Raw genomic sequence first — 21,368 nt, 5'->3', positions numbered from 1 at the left:
AGACCCACAGCTAATCAAGGTAAGGTATAGACCCACAGCTAATCAAGGTAAGATATAGACCCACAACTAATCAAGGTAAGGTATAGACCACAGCTAATCAAGGTAAGATATAGACCACAGCTAATCAAGGTAAGGTATAGACCCACAGCTAATCAAGGTAAGATATAGACCCACAGCTAATCAAGGTAAGATATAGACCCACAGCTAATCAAGGTAAGATATAGACCCACAGCTAATCAAGGTAAGATATAGACCCACAGCTAATCAAGGTAAGATATAGACTCACAGCTAATCAAGGTAAGATATAGATCCAAAACTAATCAGGGTAAGGTATAGACCATAGCTAATCAAGGTAAGATATAGACCCACAACTAATCAAGGTAAACCTTTAAACTGATGTTATGACGTAAATTACCGATAAAGTGAAATTAGGGAAAGTTAATGTGATAGAACTCTTCTGAATAAACCCATTTCTAAATAACGATATCGATATGCATCCAGATGTTATTTCGTTTTTAAATGACTTTTGAAATACATCCGGGTAGCCGAATGGTGGGGACATATTACTACGTATTACGAATTACTACGTCAATTACTGACCATTGGCAACTGTTTTTTCTCCGAATACTCTGGCTTTCCTTCACTTCAATGTGCTTCAGATGAACCTTTGTGTTTTAGAGTGCCCTACCGAACGCTAACGGTCCCACTGGAGAAGTATGGACTTCATACACAAAGATTAAACAACAGAATCAGGCTTCGTATGCATACTTCGGTATCCTATTCGCAGCCAATATGACGTCAGATTATGTTGTTTATCCGAATGAAACTGGATTTCATTCCCTGGTAAGCTAATAACTTACATGTAGATCTTTTCCGCGTGTGAGTTTTGACTTTTGTACCTGTTTTTGTTACCACTTAGGCGATAGACACTTCTTCTTTCTTACTGTATTGTCAGCTGACGCCACTGTGACAATAGTCACTCTCTCTTCCTTTCTGTATGGTCAGCTGACGCCACTGTGACAATAGTCACTCACTCTTCCTTTCTGTATGGTCAGCTGACGCCACTGTGACAATAGCCACTCACTCTTTCTTTCTGTATTGTCAGCTGACGCCACTGTGACAATAGTCACTCACTCTTCCTTTCTGTATGGTCAGCTGACGCCACTGTGACAATAGTCACTCACTCTTCCTTTCTGTATGGTCAGCTGACGCCACTGTGACAATAGCCACTCACTCTTTCTTTCTGTATGGTCAGCTGACGTCACCGACTCGGAGGCAATAAAGTACTGGCATCTATATTCGGAGTGGTTCATCTTAAACAGTCTTTTATAACAGTGTCTCTTGCTCTGGAAGTATTGATATTTTATAGTTATATAATATTACTATGTTAAAGTAATAATCAAAGCCCATTGTGTTTCTATTAAGTGTTTTCTTGGTGTGATGTAAGTGATCTTTTGAAGATTTATTATATTTATTGCACAGCTGGCCTCGGGTGTCGTGTTCTCCTACGCAGATGTGTATAATATTTCTAAATTTGACGACAACAATCCACTCCATCTGAGAGGCTGTACGGATGGGAACTTCTGTCTCTACTACTTCTCTACTGTCTTCGTTATGTAAGTGGTACACTGCTGGTGTTGTGTCCGAGGTTCCCGTAACCTACAGATAGCGTTTGTGACATAGAAAGAGTATCTAGTCAAGAACAAAGGTAGAGGGCGATAACTAAATGAATTAGTCTTACATGTCAAAATCTGTGAAAAGCCACCAAGATATCATCACATCATCGCAATCCATTATTATATTTATTGAATTTACTATAATTATTCCAACAGAGAAATTGTGTAAATACTTGAAAAATCGTTGATTTCTAAATTGCTTTTTTACCACAGATATTTGAAATATAGCCAATTTTCGAACCATTTTTAACAGTGAAATAATACTGGTAAAAATACTGTTTTCATCAGAAAACCTTCCACTTTTGATATATTACAGGCATTTACGGCTTCGATTGTCGGATTAAGAGTTGATTTTTAAAATAGGGTTTAACACAATTTGTCACCAAAATTGGTTTCCCTGTACATATACACACATACATAGATTAACCCACGATTAACCAATGGCCACCCAAACAATGGAACTCTATGGTTTAATTTGCCTAAATCGCTAGCATATACCGTCAAATAGGAAAAAGTGGTCGTGTATGTCATTACATGAGTTATCGCCCTTCAACCCTTTATTCTCTGATTCCAACAGCATCACGGTACAGATTGTGCACAAGTTCTAAAAGTCTAAATTGAAAGAGATTGCATTTATTGAAAGCATTGTTGATTTTTTAATGTTTTTTTTTTTTTTTTTTTTTTTTTTGCTTGTTTGTCTTTTTTGCCTTAAACCAATTGGTTTAAATCTTTTGATCATTTACTTTAACCATGGTATCGGAACATGTTTTATTATTTCAAATCCTTTGATCATTTTAGGTCTACTTTAACCATGGTATCAGAACATGTTTTATAATTTTTAAATCCTTTGACATTTGGTATCATTTTTTAGGTCTACTTTAACTATGGTATCGGAACATGTTTTATTATTTCAAATCCTTTGATCATTTTAGGTCTACTTTAACCATGGTATCAGAACATGTTTTATATTTTTTAAATCCTTTGATCATTTTAGGTCTACTTTAACCATGGTATCAGAACATGTTTTATTATTTTTAAATCCTGTGATCATTTAAGGTCTACTTTAACTATGGTATCAGAACCTGTTTTATATTGGTTTAAATCCTTTGATCATTTTAGGTCTACTTTAACCATGGTATCAGAACATGTTTTTTATTTTTAAATCCTTTGATCATTTTAGGTCTACTTAAACCATGGTATCAGAACCTGTTTTCTATTGGTTTAAATCCTTTGATCATTTTAGGTCCACTTTAACTATGGTATCAGAACCTGTTTTCTATTTGTTTAAATCCTTTGATCATTTAAAATATACTTTAACCATGGTATCAGAACCTGTTTTTTTTTAATTTTTAAATCCTTTGATCATTTTAGGTCTACTTAAACCATGGTATCAGAACCTGTTTTTTTTTTAAATTTTTAAATCCTTTGATCATTTTGGTCTACTTTAACCATGGTATCAGAACCTGTTTTCTATTTGTTTAAATTCTTTGATCACATTAGGTCTACTTTAACCATGGTATCAGAACCTGTTTTATATTGGTTTCAATCCTTTGATCATTTTAGGTCTACTTTATCCATGGTATCAGAACCTGTTTTTTTTTTTTTAATTTTTAAATCCTTTGATCATTTTAGGTCTACTTTAACCATGGTATCAGAACCTGTTTTATATTTTTTTAAATCCTTTGATCATTTTAGGTCTACTTTAACCATGGTATCAGAACCTGTTTTATATTGGTTTAAATCCTTTGATCATTTTAGGTCTACTTTAACCATGGTATCAGAACCTGTTTTTTATTTTTTTAAATCCTTTGATCATTTTAGGTCTACTTTAACCATGGTATCAGAACCTGTTTTTTATTGATTTAGATCCTTTGATCATTTTAGGTCTACTTTAACCATGGTATCAGAACCTGTTTTATTATTTTTTTAATCCTTTGATCATTTTAGGTCTACTTTAACCATGGTATCAGAACCTGTTTTTATATTGGTTTAAATCCTTTGATCATTTTAGGTCTACTTTAACCATGGTATCAGAACCTGTTTTATAATTGGTTTAAATCCTTTGATCATTTTAGGTCTACTTTAACCATGGTATCAGAACCTGACTTTTATATTTTTTAAATCCTTTGATCATTTTAGGTCTACTTTAAACATGGTATCAGAACCTGTTTTATTTGTTTTTTAAATCCTTTGATCATTTAGGTCTACTTTAAATTCTTTAGAACCTGTTTTTTATTTTTTTAAATCCTTTGATCATTTTAGGTCTACTTTAACCATGGGCCATCAGAAAACCTGTTTTATTTTTTTTAAATCCTTTTGATTTTGTAGAGCATTTTTAGGTCTACTTTAACCATGGTATCAGAAACTGTTTTATCATTTTTAAAATCCTTTGATCAATTTTAGTCTTCCGTAGGTCGCAGAGTATTTAAACATGGTTATCAGAGAAATGAACCTGTTTTACATTATAATGGTTTGTTCCTCATCTTAAATCGACATATATTTTCTTTTGTTATTAATGTTTTTAAGAAACTTTTAAATTTTGCTCCGGCTAAGGTATTGAAACCTATGGTATCAGAACCTGTTTTATATTGATCCTTTGATCCTTTGATCATTTATAGTCTTTGATATTTTAGGTTCTTTAACCATGGTATCAGAACCTGTCTATTGTTTTCCTTTGATATTTTTTTAATCCTTTGATCATTTTAGGTCTACTTTAACCATGGTATCAGAACCTGTTTTATATTGGTTTAAATCCTTTGATCATTTTAGGTCCTACTTTAACCATGGTATCAGAACCTGTTTTATTTGTTTTAAATCCTTTGATCATTTTAGGTCTGCTTTAACCATGGTATCAGAACCTGTTTTTATTGGTTTAAATCCTTTGATCATTTTAGGTCCACTTTAACCATGGTATCAGAACCTGTTTTATATTTTTTAAATCCTTTGATCATTTTAGGTCTACTTTAACCATGGTATCAGAACCTGTTTTCTATTTTTTAAATCCTTTGATCATTTTAGGTCTACTTTAACCATGGTATCAGAACCTGTTTTATATTGGTTTAAATCCTTTGATCATTTTAGGTCTACTTTAACCATGGTATCAGAACCTGTTTTATTTATTTTTTAAATCCTTTGATCATTTTAGGTCTACTTTAACCATGGTATCAGAACCTGTTTTATTATTTTTTAAATCCTTTGATCATTTTAGGTCTACTTTAAATATGGTATCAGAACCTGTTTTATATTGGTTTAAATCCTTTGATCATTTTAGGTCTACTTTAACCATGGTATCAGAACCTGTTTTATTATTTTTAAATCCTTTGATCATTTTAGGTCTACTTTAACCATGGTATCAGAACCTGTTTTATCATTTTTAAATCCTTTGATCATTTTAGGTCTACTTTAACCATGGTATCAGAACCTGTTTTTTATTTTTTAAATCCTTTGATCATTTTAGGTCTACTTTAACTATGGTATCAGAACCTGTTTTTTATTGGTTTTAAATCCTTTGATCATTTTAGGTCTACTTTAACCATGGTATCAGAACCTGTTTTATATTGGTTTAAATTCTTTGATCATTTTAGGTCTACTTTAACCATGGTATCAGAACCTGTTTTTTATTTTTTAAATCCTTTGATCATTTTAGGTCTACTTTAACCATGGTATCAGAACCTGTTTTTTAATTTTTAAATCCTTTGATCATTTTAGGTCTACTTTAACCATGGTATCAGAACCTGTTTTTTATTTTTTAAATTCCTTTGATCATTTTAGGTCTACTTTAACCATGGTATCAGAACCTGTTTTTTTATTTTTAAATCCTTTGATCATTTTAGGTCTACTTTAACCATGGTATCAGAACCTGTTTTATATTGGTTTAAATCCTTTGATCATTTTAGGTCTACTTTAACCATGGTATCAGAACCTGTTTTATATTGATTTAAATCCTTTGATCATTTTAGGTCTACTTTAACCATGGTATCAGAACCTGTTTTATTATTTTTTTAATCCTTTGATCATTTTAGGTCTACTTTAACCATGGTATCAGAACCTGTTTTATTATTTTTAAATCCTTTGATCATTTTAGGTCTACTTTAACCATGGTATCAGAACCTGTTTTATATTGGTTTAAATCCTTTGATCATTTTAGGTCTACTTTAACCATGGTATCAGAACCTGTTTTATATTGGTTTAAATCCTTTGATCATTTTAGGTCTACTTTAACCATGGTATCAGAACCTGTTTTATATTTTTTAAATCCTTTGATCATTTTAGGTCTACTTTAACCATGGTATCAGAACCTGTTTTTTTTAATTTTTAAATCCTTTGATCTTTTTAGGTCTACTTTAACCATGGTATCAGATAACCTGTTTTATATTGGTTTAAATCCTTTTATCATTTTAGGTCTACTTTAAACCATGGTATCAGAACCTGTTTTATATTGGTTTAAATCCTTTGATCATTTTAGGTCTACTTTAACCATGGTATCAGAACCTGTTTTATTATTTTTTAAATCCTTTGATCATTTTAGGTCTACTTTAAACCATGGTATCAGAACCTGTTTTATATTGGTTTTAAATCCTTTGATCATTTAAGATCTACTTTAACCATGGTATTAAAACCTGTTTTATATTGGTTTAAATCCTTTGATCATTTTAGGTCTACTTTAACCATGGTATCAGAACCTGTTTTATATTGGTTTAAATCCTTTGATCATTTTAGGTCTACTTTAACCATGGTATCAGAACCTGTTTTATATTGGTTTAAATTCTTTGATCATTTTAGGTCTACTTTAACCATGGTATCAGAACCTGTTTTTTAATTTTTAAATCCTTTGATCATTTTAGGTCTACTTTAAACCATGGTATCAGAACCTGTTTTATATTTTTTAAATCCTTTGATCATTTTAGGTCTACTTTAACCATGGTATCAGAACCTGTTTTTATTATTTTTTAAATCCTTTGATCATTTTAGGTCTACTTTAACCATGGTATCAGAACCTGTTTTTTATTTTTTAAATCCTTTGATCATTTTAGGTCCACTTTAACCATGGTATCAGAACCTGTTTTATTATTGGTTTAAATCCTTTGATCATTTTAGGTCTACTTTAACCATGGTATCAGAACCTGTTTTTTTTATTTTTAAATCCTTTGATCATTTTAGGTCTACTTTAACTATGGTATCAGAACCTGTTTTATATTGGTTTAAATTCTTTGATCATTTTAGGTCTACTTTAACCATGGTATCAGAACCTGTTTTTTTTAATTTTTAAATCCTTTGATCATTTTAGGTCTACTTTAAACATGGTATCAGAACCTGTTTTATTATTTTTTAAATTCTTTGATCATTTTAGGTCTACTTTAACCATGGTATCAGAACCTGTTTTATATTGGTTTAAATCCTTTGATCATTTTAGGTCTACTTTAACCATGGTATCAGAACCTGTTTTATTATTTTTAAATCCTTTGATCATTTTAGGTCTACTTTAAATATGGTATCAGAACCTGTTTTATATTGGTTTAAATCCTTTGATCATTTTAGGTCTACTTTAACCATGGTATCAGAACCTGTTTTATATTGGTTTAAATCCTTTGATCATTTTAGGTCTACTTTAACCATGGTATCAGAACCTGTTTTATTATTTTTTAAATCCTTTGATCATTTTAGGTCTACTTTAACCATGGTATCAGAACCTGTTTTATATTGGTTTAAATCCTTTGATCATTTTAGGTCTACTTTAACCATGGTATCAGAACCTGTTTTATATTGGTTTAAATCCTTTGATCATTTTAGGTCTACTTTAACCATGGTATCAGAACCTGTTTTATATTGGTTTAAATCCTTTGATCATTTTAGGTCTACTTTAACCATGGTATCAGAACCTGTTTTATTATTTTTTAAATCCTTTGATCATTTTAGGTCTACTTTAACCATGGTATCAGAACCTGTTTTATATTGGTTTAAATCCTTTGATCATTTTAGGTCTACTTTAACCATGGTATCAGAACCTGTTTTATTATTTTTAAATCCTTTGATCATTTTAGGTCTACTTTAACCATGGTATCAGAACCTGTTTTATATTGGTTTAAATCCTTTGATCATTTTAGGTCTACTTTAACCATGGTATCAGAACCTGTTTTATTATTTTTTAAATCCTTTGATCATTTTAGGTCTACTTTAAATATGGTATCAGAACCTGTTTTATATTGGTTTAAATCCTTTTATCATTTAAGATCTACTTTAACCATGGTATCAAAACCTGTTTTATATTGGTTTAAATCCTTTGATCATTTTAGGTCTACTTTAACCATGGTATCAGAACCTGTTTTATTTTTTTAAATCCTTTGATCATTTTAGATCTACTTTAACCATGGTATCAGAACCTGTTTTATATTGGTTTAAATCCTTTGATCATTTTAGGTCTACTTTAACCATGGTATCAGAACCTGTTTTATTATTTTAAATCCTTTGATCATTTTAGGTCTACTTTAACCATGGTATCATAACCTGTTTTCTATTGGTTTAAATCCTTTGATCATTTTAGGTCTACTTTAACCATGGTATCAGAACCTGTTTTTATAATTTTTAAATCCTTTGATCATTTTAGGTCTACTTTAACCATGGTATCAGAACCTGTTTTATTATTTTTCAAATCCTTTGATCATTTTAGGTCTACTTAAACCATGGTATCAGAACCTGTTTTATATGTTTTAAAATCCTTTGATCATTTTAGGTCTACTTTAACCATGGTATCAAAACCTGTTTTTATATTGGTTTAAATCCTTTGATCATTTTAGGTCTACTTAAACCATGGTATCAGAACCTGTTTTATATTGGTTTAAATCCTTTGATCATTTTAGGTCTACTTTAACCATGGTATCAGAACCTGTTTTATTATTTTTAAATCCTTTGATCATTTTAGGTCTACTTTAACCATGGTATCAGAACCTGTTTTCTATTGGTTTAAATCCTTTGATCATTTTAGGTCTACTTTAACCATGGTATCAGAACCTGTTTTCTATTTGTTTAAATCCTTTGATCATTTTAGGTCTACTTTAACCATGGTATCAGAACCTGTTTTATATTGGTTTAAATCCTTTGATCATTTTAGGTCTACTTTAACCATGGTATCAGAACCTGTTTTATTATTTTTTTAAATCCTTTGATCATTTTAGGTCTACTTTAACCATGGTATCAGAACCTGTTTTATCATTTTTAAATCCTTTGATCATTTTAGGTCTACTTTAACCATGGTATCAGAACCTGTTTTTTAGGTCTATTTAACCATGGTATTGTTTTTAAAATCCTTTGATCATTTTAGTTCTACTTTAACCATGGTATCAGAACCTGTTTTTTTATTTTTTAAATCCTTTGATCATTTTAGGTCTACTTTAACCATGGTATCAGAACCTGTTTTATTATTTTTTAAATCCTTTGATCATTTTAGGTCTACTTTAACCATGGTATCAGAACCTGTTTTATATTGGTTTAAATCCTTTGATCATTTTAGGTCTACTTTAAACCATGGTATCAGAACTGTTTCTATTTGTTTAAATCCTTTGATCATTTAAGATCTGCTTTAACCATGGTATTAAAACCTGTTTTATATTGGTTTAAATCCTTTTATCATTTTAGGTCTACTTAAACCATGGTATAGAACCTGTTTTATATTTGTTTTAAATCCTTTGATCATTTTAGGTCTACTTTAACCATGGTATCAGAACCTGTTTTTTTAATTTTTAAATCCTTTGATCATTTTAGGTCTACTTTAACCATGGTATCAGAACCTGTTTTATTATTTTTTAAATTCTTTGATCATTTTAGGTCTACTTTAACCATGGTATCAGAACCTGTTTTATATTTTTTAAATCCTTTGATCATTTTAGGTCTACTTTAACCATGGTATCAGAACCTGTTTTATATTGGTTTAAATCCTTTGATCATTTTAGGTCTACTTTAACCATGGTATCAGAACCTGTTTTTTATTTTTTAAATCCTTTGATCATTTTAGGTCTACTTTAACCATGGTATCAGAACCTGTTTTTTTATTTTTAAATCCTTTGATCATTTTAGGTCTACTTTAACCATGGTATCAGAACCTGTTTTCTATTGGTTTAAATCCTTTGATCATTTTAGGTCTACTTTAACCATGGTATCAGAACCTGTTTTATATTTTTTAAATCCTTTGATCATTTTAGGTCTACTTTAACCATGGTATTAAAACCTGTTTTATATTGGTTTAAATCCTTTGATCATTTTAGGTCCACTTTAACCATGGTATCAGAACCTGTTTTATCATTTTTAAATCCTTTGATCATTTTAGGTCCACTTTAACCATGGTATCAGAACCTGTTTTATCATTTTTAAATCCTTTGATCATTTTAGGTCTACTTTAACCATGGTATCAGAACCTGTTTTATATTGGTTTAAATCCTTTGATCATTTTAGGTCTACTTTAACCATGGTATCAGAACCTGTTTTTTAATTTTTAAATCCTTTGATCATTTTAGGTCTACTTTAACCATGGTATCAGAACCTGTTTTATATTGGTTTAAATCCTTTGATCATTTTAGGTCTACTTTAACCATGGTATCAGAACCTGTTTTATTATTTTTAAATCCTTTGATCATTTTAGGTCTACTTTAACCATGGTATCAGAACCTGTTTTATTATTTTTTAAATCCTTTGATCATTTTAGGTCTACTTTAACCATGGTATCAGAACCTGTTTTATATTGGTTTAAATCCTTTGATCATTTTAGGTCTACTTTAACCATGGTATCAGAACCTGTTTTATTATTTTTTTAATCCTTTGATCATTTTAGGTCTACTTTAACCATGGTATCAGAACCTGTTTTATATTTTTAAATTTTTAAATCCTTTGATCATTTTAGGTCTACTTTAACCATGGTATCAGAACCTGTTTTCTATTGGTTTAAATCCTTTGATCATTTTAGGTCTACTTTAACCATGGTATCAGAACCTGTTTTATATTGGTTTAAATCCTTTGATCATTTTAGGTCTACTTTAACCATGGTATCAGAACCTGTTTTATATTGGTTTAAATCCTTTGATCATTTTAGGTCTACTTTAACTATGGTATCAGAACCTGTTTTATATTGGTTTAAATCCTTTGATCATTTTAGGTCTACTTTAACCATGGTATCAGAACCTGTTTTATATTGGTTTAAATCCTTTGATCATTTTAGGTCTACTTTAACCATGGTATCAGAACCTGTTTTATATTGGTTTAAATCCTTTGATCATTTTAGGTCTACTTTAACCATGGTATCAGAACCTGTTTTATTATTTTTTAAATCCTTTGATCATTTTAGGTCTACTTTAACCATGGTATCAGAACCTGTTTTATTATTTTTAAATCCTTTGATCATTTTAGGTCTACTTTAACCATGGTATCAGAACCTGTTTTCTATTGGTTTAAATCCTTTGATCATTTTAGGTCTACTTTAACCATGGTATCAGAACCTGTTTTATCATTTTTAAATCCTTTGATCATTTTAGGTCTACTTTAACCATGGTATCAGAACATGTTATTTATTTTTAAATCCTTTGATCATTTTAGGTCCACTTTAACCATGGTATCAGAACCTGTTTTCTATTGGTTTAAATCATTTGATCATTTTAGGTCTACTAAAACCATGGTATCAGAACCTGTTTTTGAAATTTTTAAATCCTTTTATCATTTTAGGTCTACTTAAACCATGGTATAAGAACATGTTATTTATTTTTAAATTCTTTGATCATTATAGGTCTACTTTAACCATGGTATCAGAACCTGTTTTATATTTGTTTTAATCCTTTGATCAATGTAGGTCTACTTTAACCATGGTATCAGGACATGTTATTTATTTTTAAATCCTTTGATCATTTTAGGTCTAATTAAACCATGGTATCAGAACCTGTTTTATATTGGTTTAAATCCTTTGATCATTTTAGGTCTACTTAAACCAATGTATCAGAACCTGTTTTTTAAATTTTTAAATCCTTTGATCATTTTAGGTCCACTTAAACCATGGTATTAGAACCTGTTTTATATTTGTTTTAATCCTTTGATCATTTTAGGTCCACTTTAACCATGGTATCAGAACCTGTTTTATTATTTTTAAATCCTTTGATCATTTTAGGTCTACTTTAACCATGGAATCAGAACATGTTATTTATTTTTAAATTCTTTGATCATTTTAGGTCTACTTTAACCATGGTATCAAAACCTGTTTTATATCGGTTTAAATAACAAAGTTTAGTATTCGTAACTATCAACGTTAATGTCCTAGACGACCAAATTAGCGGATCAGACATATTTATCGCAGTGAATCCAGTACAAGTCAAAGATTAACACCGTGTTTTAAAACCATTACGCCAGAATGGTGTAGAGAGTGTCACATCAATGTTTCAGGAATGGAACTTCTATTGGCGTTCTAGGCGAGATCAATAAATGGGTACCTATGTCTCCTCAACGGGTCAGCCTGGTCGTACGAGGGGAGACAACTGTTGATGTTGTTGTAACGGGAGAGCCGGACGAGGAACTGGAAATGACCTTTCTCATCAACAATCTGGTTAAGAACTTTGTATGTCAACTGGGGCCGTCCGGTCAGGCTACATTTAGCACTAGCATATCGGGCTGTACTGGCTACGTGTCCTCAACTCACCCGCACTCCACGTCACATCGACCGGATCTAAACAAGGGCGCGTCAGTCGCCAGTTCGGTCGCGTCACTTTTTGGTGTAACTTTGGTTTGTGCTGCAAACATGGTATTTCGTTTTAGATAGCGCCGCTGAAAACTGTTATTATCATAGTAGAAAACTGCATTGCCAAGCAGAAGTACGAAAATCCACATTCATATTTATTATGACGTAATATTATATTTATAATGTGTAATATGTTAAACGAAAATATTTTCTTTTTTTTCATCATAACTAGATATGTTTGTATGTGTACATTAATTTGCGGTTACCGTATACGTACTGCATGCTGTGATTAACTCAGTGAATAAAACATGATATATTTGGGTTTTGTGTAGTATGTTCTGTGTCATAAATTCATGATTTTACTAAAAACAACTGTGATTTCATTACTTTTTAGCCCTATTTCATGAGTAAACTAACATTGTCGAAAATGAACAGGATATATGTACTAAAATGTCACAAGGGGCATTAAATGTCTTGTAGATAAAATAAGGTTGCTATAGACTTGTTCATAAGTTAGAAAGAACATTTTACAATACCTTCTTTAGGAGCTACAGCAGATTCTACAAAATCAATCAAAATATCTGTAAAACGATCACAATCAATATCCACTATTTTACAATTATTGAAAAATTTGTTCCAGCAATGAAGTTATTCAACATCATGAAGTCAGCCCTACAAACGAATATTTAAATTGGTGTCCACCAAAGAATGATCTATGTCTGACAATGGAAAGAGGGGTCTTTATTTCTGCTTATTCAAACTTCAAATATCAAAATCCAAGATGGTTGCCTGTCGGGCATCTTGTTGATAGATATGTCTCAAAATGCAACATACACAACCAACTACAGTCCTAGGGAAACCTACATATTAGATAAGGGAATAATAAGAGATTTTTAATACTTTCTAAGAAATAGCGGTAACAAAAATTGTTAACGGACGGAAGGACGGACCACGGACGAAAGGCGATTTGGATAGCTCACCATTTTGGTAAGGTTTGTTTTTATGTCCTATAAACAACCAGGGTCATGTAAGGACGTGTAAGATTTGATGGTGGTGGAAACCTGGAGTAACCGGAGAAAAACCACGGACCGGCGGTCAGAACCTAGCAACTGCCCCACATGGGATTCGAACTTCGCGACCCAGGGGTGGAGGGCTTGTCGTAATATGTCGGGGCATCTCGGCCACCACCACAACTAGGGCCCTAGGGGAACCCACATATCAAATTTGAGACAGATCCCTTTGGTACTTTCTGAGAAATAACAGTAACAAATTTCGACTACTACCATTTTGTTAACCGGCCAGCCCTAAAATACAATATGCACAACTAGGGTCCTAGGGAACCCACAATAGAAATTTGAGAAAGATCCCTTCGTTACTTGCTGAGAAATAACGGTAAAAAACTATGTGGAATCTATACATACAATTTGAGACAGATCCCTTTGATACTTTTTGAGAATTAACGGTAACAAACTTTAACTGCGAAAATCCCAGATGGCGGCCGGTTGGCCATTTTGTTGACCGACCAATCCCAAAATGCAATAAGCGCAACCTAGAAAAACATACATATGAAAGCTGAGACAGATCTTTCAGTATTTTCTGCGAAATAGTGGCGACAAGAATTGTTAACGGACATACGGAGCATAGACGAAAGGCGATTTGATTAGTCCACCATCTGAAAGGAACAAAAGGAAGTAATATTCATATGTATGTACACAAGTAGGATTCATAAAAAAATAAGGAAAACGACATTTAAAAGATAAACCAGACTGATGTGTAACAGTTTAGGATGTACCTGGGTTCTAAAAATATTTCATTCACACAATTTTCACACAACGCAATTCCCTGCGAATGAACACACACAACGCACAAATATACACCGTCAGACTAAATCCTATATAGCATATGCTGCTGCTACAAGTGTCTATCACTGCTCGTAGGTAATATTTCTCTATGTGTTTCCTCCTGTTTTAATATAATCTTACATGAATGTGTCTAGTGGCCTGGGATAGCCCCAGTGAATGAGTCTGACTGGCCAGCACGAGGCGTGCCGTGTGTTGACTAACCGGAATGTTACACGAGGACTGAGATATCTATGTCCACTTGATCTACCCTTTTTTCTAAAATTATTTTTCTCCCCTCATAAAAGAATCAAAGTGCCAAGGCCACTTATAGATGCTGTGAATGAAGGACTCAGACAAAGGAATAAAAGAATTGGTTTATCATTTATATTAAATTTAGTTAACATGTTGTAGAACATTGTATTTATATAACGTACAATGTTGAAATTTGGAGTTAAACAAAAGATATTTATTATTTTATTATAATCTAAGTTGATTCAACCACCATAGGTTAAATAGGTTTTTTTCCCTGAAATGACTGAAATATATTTTATATCTTAAAATTTCTTATTTTTGAAATAAGTAGATTTATTAAACCAATAACTCTGGTTAAAATCTGAGTGTCATTTTCGTTTAATACATGTAAGTAATCTATATACACATATTAATTACTGAAATCATCAATTTCATCAATGTTTCTTTAAAAGAAAAGAAAATAAGTTAATCAATATCCATTTAAAAACAACAGAAATATTGCGATTGAAAGGCCTAATAGCAATGACGTTTAAAGTGAGGCAACGCGAGATTTCACATCTCTAGATGGAAGAGAGCGTAGTGATTTCAATAGATTTAGTTCGCAACGTCAACCAAATAAAAGGCTTTTGCAAACACATTAAATCTTATTTTTAATATAAATCATTAAAACAAATATAATTAATTATCATTTATAGCATCAATTTTGTACCATTCAACTAGATTGATAAACTAAGAAAAAACTACTGCGGAGGATTAAATTAAGAAGGCGTTGTGTGTGATTTTCGGGAATATACAAGATCTGAACCAAGATCAAAACGAAATAGTTCTAAGTAAACATCGGAAAACATCACTGATTGAGTAATTGTAAATATCGATTATCGTTGTGACAATTATTGTACATGTGTGTTTTATTATTTCATACCTTCAATAAGGGTGTGAAAGTAACAAGCATTTAATTTTCATCGCGGATTCTTATTATTGTTTTGATGTGCTCAGGCTCGCTTAGCGTACCTATGATTGCTGTTTCACAGCATCAAAAAATGATGAAGTTTCCATTATTTTGATCACACCATCATTACCATAACGTCGTTATATGTCGAAAATAGTGACGTCATCGATATTGTATTGACAAAGTCACAAATTTGCCTAGACGTTTGAGTTGTCTTCCACCCACTGTGCATTTGCCGAATCAGAACAAATCACACATTTCATGAAAATTTGACTGGTGTTTAACAGTTTGTCCACTGAGTAGTCTGTAGGGGTTTAACTCTAGGCCTTTGTTGGTATAGACACAAATACATGACAACATTAAATAATAAAATGGAAATAAAAAACTTTTGTTATTCAAATCAAAATATTTAATGAAAAAACGACAGTGATTACACAATGAATGGGTTAATAAAACCGGAAGTTAGATTGTATTCTCTGTACAGTGGGTTTACCATGGATGTCATAAATAGGGACATGTGGAAATGAGAAGAATTACATTCCTCGACACAAAAAAGGCATAGCAAAAATAGAACAGGCGTCGTATGGATTTATTTTCATGAGCGAGGAGGGTTGGATGACGTCATGCGTGTGTGTACACTCTAATTGGTGCACATTCTTCCTCTAGAGCTGCAGCGGGGGAATCTCTCGCAGCAATCACGTGAGTTCCGGCATGGGTAACCATACCAACAATCATAACAAATTTTAGCAGTTCTGTCACAGATGTTGTGGTGACGACAACAGTCTTTGCTTGTGTTACATCTCTGTCGGTAACATTGTTTGTTGGGGAGTCGGGTCCAGGGCTGCCAGTAGGAGTAATACCTGAAATGAACAAAATCAATTTATTACATTTTTCGCAGTGAAATATAAGGTTTTATGGTGAAAATATGTTTCACTGGAGTGAAAATATCACTTTTTATATTTTCACTCGCTTTTGACCAATGGGAATGCAGCATTGATAGTGAAAATATCATTTTGATTGATACGTCATTAGTTTGTGCACACGAATGACGTCATTTTTTTGTAGAAATATGACGTTATGCTCACAAACATACGACGTAATAATCGCAAGGGCAAATAACTCTGTAAAATACAATTGCGGGATAACCTGTGGAAGAACTAGTAGTGATGGTTTTCTGTAAATGGAAGCGAGAAAACGCAGTGAAATATAAGATTATACGGTGAACATAAAAGCGATATACTTCATTCCAGTAAAAACATAAATGTTGATATTTTCACTAGCCTTTGACCAATTGGAATGCAGCTTTGACAGTGAAAATATCATTTTGATTCTTAGCTCATCAGTTTGTACGTGAAAAATGGGAACGAAAATAAATACATAAACAGAATATTCCATGTTTCGTGATGAATACCAGTAATATTCCATCTCGTGAGGTGGAATATAACTGGTATTCATCAAAGAACTAATTATTGATGGTTTATTTATTTAGATCCTTTCGATAATAAGAATTAGGAACCGATTGTCACAGTTTCCGTGAGAAAACATCACAAATTATATTTTCTAACACAAAAAAGCGAATTAAACTAAGAAGTGATGTAGTTTGATGGAATTAATCAATTCTATGAAACACAAACCAATTGAAACAAAGCTTTACTTAGTGTGGATTACCGGTAACAATTTTAGTAAATAGAGTGGGCTATACGATGTAGGAGTAAACCCTGATGACGCCATGGAAATAGAGGTCCCGGAACGTTAAATTAAGATGACTATTGCTTGTCACTAAGAAGACAATGAAACTTAGTGGCTATCAATCACCATGGAAACCAGAGTTCATGAAGATAATCTGTAACATTGGTACTACGACGTATCCGCTGTTATTATTATACATGTTTTAACCATATGCAGGTAGCTAAAATTTAAATCTGGATACAAATCATTGCGACTTTATCATGGTTTATGCTAATGCTTCTGTGTTATCACAAATCTGGATCCAAATCCTCGTGACTTTATCATGGTTTGTGGTAATACTTCTGTGTTATTACAAATCTGGATCCAAATTCTTTTGACTTTATCATGGTTTGTGGTAATACTTCTGTGTTATTACAAATCTGGATCCAAATCCTTGTGACTTTATCATGGTTTGTGCTAATACTTCTGTGTTATTACAAATCTAGATACAAATCCTCGTGACTTTATCATGGTTTGTGCTAATACTTCTGTGTTATTACAAATCTGGATCCAAATCCTCGTGACTTTATCATAGTTTGTGGTAATACTTCTGTGTTATCACAAATCTGGATCCAAATCCTTGTGACTTTATCATGGTTTGTGGTAATACTTCTGTGTTATCACAAATCTGGATCCAAATCCTCGTGACTTTATCATGGTTCGTGCTAATACTTCTGTGTTATCACAAATCTGGATCCAAATCCTCGTGACTTTATTATAGTTTGTGCTAATACTTCTGTGTTATTACAAATCTGGATCCAAATCCTTGTGACTTTATCATGGTTTGTGCTAATACTTCTGTGTTATCACAAATCTGGATCCAAATTTTTGTGACTTTATCATGGTTTGTGGTAATACTTCTGTGTTATTACAAATCTGGATCCAAATTCTTTTGACTTTATCATGGTTTGTGGTAATACTTCTGTGTTATTACAAATCTGGATCCAAATCCTCGTGACTTTATCATGGTTTGTGCTAATACTTCTGTGTTATCACAAATCTGGATACAAATCCTTGTGACTTTATCATGGTTTGTGCTAATACTTCTGTGTTATTACAAATCTGGATCCAAATCCTTGTGACTTTATCATGGGTTGTGCTAATACTTCTGTGTTATTACAAATCTGGATCCAAATCCTTGTGACTTTATCATGGTTTGTGCTAATACTTCTGTGTTATCACAAATCTGGATCCAAATTCTTATGACTTTATCATGGTTGGTGCTAATACTTCTGTGTTATTAGAAATCTGGATACAAATCCTCGTGCATGACTTTATCATGGTTTGTGGTAATACTTCTGTGTTATCACAAATCTGGATCCAAATCCTTGTGACTTTATTATAGTTTGTGCTAATACTTCTGTGTTATTACAAATCTGGATCCAAATCCTTGTGACTTTGTCATGGTTTGTGCTAATACTTCTGTGTTATTACAAATCTAGATACAAATCCTCGTGCGTGACTTTGTCATGGTTTGTGCTAATACTTCTGTGTTATTACAAATCTGGATCCAAATCCTTTGTTACTTTATCATGGTTCGTGCTAATACTTCTGTGTTATTACAAATCTGGATCCAAATCCTTGTGACTTTATCATGGTTTGTGGTAATACTTCTGTGTTATTACAAATCTGGATCCAAATCCTCGTGACTTTATCATGGTTCGTGCTAATACTTCTGTGTTATTACAAATCTGGATCCAAATCCTTGTGACTTTGTCATGGTTTGTGCTAATACTTCTGTGTTATTACAAATCTGGATCCAAATCCTTGTGACTTTATCATGGTTTGTGCTAATACTTCTGTGTTATTACAAATCTGGATCCAAATCCTTGTGACTTTGTCATGGTTTGTGCTAATACTTCTGTGTTATCACAAATCTGGATCCAAATCCTTGTGACTTTATCATGGTTTGTGCTAATACTTCTGTGTTATTACAAATCTGGATCCAAATCCTCGTGACTTTATCATGGTTTGTGCTAATACTTCTGTGTTATTACAAATCTGGATCCAAATCCTTGTGACTTTATCATGGTTTGTGCTAATACTTCTGTGTTATTACAATATCCGTCTGATAAAGACATTTAGTAATACACGAAATAATTTCAAGTTATGAAAATGTAAAATTGTGAATAAAGGTAAAATGCTAAAAAAATGATTAAAATATAACAAAAGCGAAAATATCAGTGTAAAGAGCAAAAGAAGCTATAAAGTGCATTCAAAACTAAAACTGCCAAGATCATAAGCTAAACGTGCAAACAAATATTGAAAATTCCCAGTGCTGACTATGATAATGTGATTTGTTACTACCCCTTTTGAATAAATAACGCACTATGAAAAATTATTTCAAAATGCGTTAAACATGATGCAGGTTCAACGCACTTTGAACAATTATTTCAAACTGCGTTGACTTGTGAGTTAAGAAGGTACATAGGATTTTTTCAAACCTCATTTTTGTAAGTCCTTGTAAATATAATTCTTTATCCCTTTAATTAAGGAAGAGATTTTTATTTTGTTGAGGTTACATAATCTACACGTGCTCCATTATCATTATACCCTCATAACCTCAACAAAATAAAAATCTATTCCTTATGTTTACAGTTTTTCACGCAAATTGATATTATTTATTCGCGCACCAGTTGCATATTTTTTTGATTAAAATAGCCATATTAACGAATTCGATTGACCAGCTGATTGTAATCAGAAGTGGGGTCATGACCCCACGTTGACGGTCCTTAGGGTGATATTACAACGTTGACCTCAACAAATTTGAATAATTAATAAATAGTACATGTTTGTGTTTATTTATGATGTTTCTACTTTACACAGTATTCAAATAATGAGAGTTGTTTCATACCTTAACAACTTTTCTTCAAAGAGTGTTGATATGTACCATATTAACGCAAAATGAAATAATACAATATTTTCAAAGTGCGTTGAACCTGCACCATGTTTAATGCACTTTAAAATTATTTTTCAAAGCGCGTTATTTATTCAAAGTGGGTAGTAACAAATCACATTAGCATAGTCAGCACTGAACTATTGGGCTAGGTTTTTTAGTAATGATTTATACACTGGGAATTTTCAATATTTTTCAATAAGTGCCTTAATTTTTCAAAGTGGGTTGTAACAGTGATTGTACCTAATGTATAAACTATTTTGATTTATGAAAAAATGCATCTAAATCAACAATCGTATTAAAATTCGTTCTATATGAGTCACAAACAAAATCAAGTTGAGGTTCAATCATAAAATCATATTCTTTAATTTTATTCACCGAACTCTTTCCGCTCGTCACGGGGGTCATTTTTAACAGACCTAAATGGCAACTGAAGATTCCTTCTTTGAAACAGCTTGAAAGTTTAATCACACTTTAACATTAGGAGAGTAAAAAAATAATTAAAGGTACAACCACTAGTGTGAAATCGGATAACTTTTGTAAGGAAGACAAAATCACATTCATTTTTGTAGTCAGGTTTCACCGATTCGAAAATTATTTCAGCAAATATATATCAAATACTTCTAAATTGAGTATTTTTAATGAATGTGATCAAACAGTGCTTTATAACGTGTTGCGATGAAGGGCTAATGTGAACGGAATAGAGTACCTCGCTAAATAATCATGGTATCAACGAAAAACACAACGGCAATTACATTACACTAATTGTGTTAATGTGAACTGTCACGAGGAGGCGACGCAGGTGCGTTCTCGAAATCCCGTGGGCAAACTAAATCGAGCAGAAGTGAAACGAGAGAAAAACACATGCATAATGGTAGTTAGAAAATTAGAAAATGTCTGACGAGGACATTGCGGATGAAATATACTGACGCTAAGATAGGATATGGAGAGGTTAAAGTGTCTGGTCGTATAGTTTCAGACAGTGACTTGCCTGTAACGCTTCCCATAATAGTTTCTGTAATAGCCATACCTATTTCGGCTTCCTCGGCTTCGTCCGTATCCATATGACATCATCGCATATCTGAAGGGCAATGAAGTAAACATATACACTCACATGATAACATCAACATATACACACACATGATAACATCAACATAAACACTCACATAATAACATCAACATATACACTCACATAATAACATCAACATATACACTCACATGATAACATCAACATATAAACTCACATAATAACATCAACATATAAACTCACATGATAACATCAACATATACACAAACATGATAACATCAACATATACACACA

General features: G+C 32.1%; 2 protein-coding genes across 2 annotated transcripts; one reads left to right on the top strand and one right to left on the bottom strand.

Annotated features, from left to right (window-relative positions):
- Positions 1-275: 275 nt before the first annotated feature.
- On the top strand, positions 276-12,702 carry LOC138321991 (uncharacterized). The gene is made up of 3 exons (XM_069266054.1): positions 276-843; positions 1,483-1,616; positions 12,090-12,702. Exons 1-3 carry the CDS (start codon positions 793-795, stop codon positions 12,460-12,462), a joined length of 558 nt encoding a protein of 185 aa, XP_069122155.1. The 5' UTR covers positions 276-792; the 3' UTR covers positions 12,463-12,702.
- A 3,291-nt stretch (positions 12,703-15,993) lies between these two features.
- On the bottom strand, positions 15,994-21,151 carry LOC138322365 (uncharacterized). Its single transcript, XM_069266406.1, has 2 exons — positions 21,039-21,151; positions 15,994-16,283 (listed from the first exon to the last, which is right to left on the bottom strand). Exons 1-2 carry the CDS (start codon positions 21,149-21,151, stop codon positions 16,064-16,066), a joined length of 333 nt encoding a protein of 110 aa, XP_069122507.1. The 3' UTR covers positions 15,994-16,063.
- Positions 21,152-21,368: the final 217 nt, after the last annotated feature.

This window comes from Argopecten irradians, chromosome 4 (genome assembly GCF_041381155.1).
Source record: "Argopecten irradians isolate NY chromosome 4, Ai_NY, whole genome shotgun sequence".
Classification (NCBI taxonomy): Eukaryota; Metazoa; Mollusca; class Bivalvia; order Pectinida; family Pectinidae; genus Argopecten; species Argopecten irradians.
This window is presented reverse-complemented; position numbering and strand designations above follow the sequence as displayed.

Bases quoted from the DNA above. Each gene is read 5' to 3' on its own strand.
- LOC138321991 (XM_069266054.1), top strand. From the start codon at position 793: ATGACGTCAGATTATGTTGTTTATCCGAATGAAACTGGATTTCATTCC. The intron at 844-1,482 runs GTAAGCTAATAA...TTTATTGCACAG, and splicing joins AAACTGGATTTCATTCCCTG to CTGGCCTCGGGTGTCGTGTT. The intron at 1,617-12,089 runs GTAAGTGGTACA...TCAATGTTTCAG, and splicing joins TTCTCTACTGTCTTCGTTAT to GAATGGAACTTCTATTGGCG.
- LOC138322365 (XM_069266406.1), bottom strand. From the start codon at position 21,151: ATGTTTACTTCATTGCCCTTCAGATATGCGATGATGTCATATGGATAC. The intron at 16,284-21,038 runs GCAAGTCACTGT...TGTTCATTTCAG, and splicing joins TATTATGGGAAGCGTTACAG to GTATTACTCCTACTGGCAGC.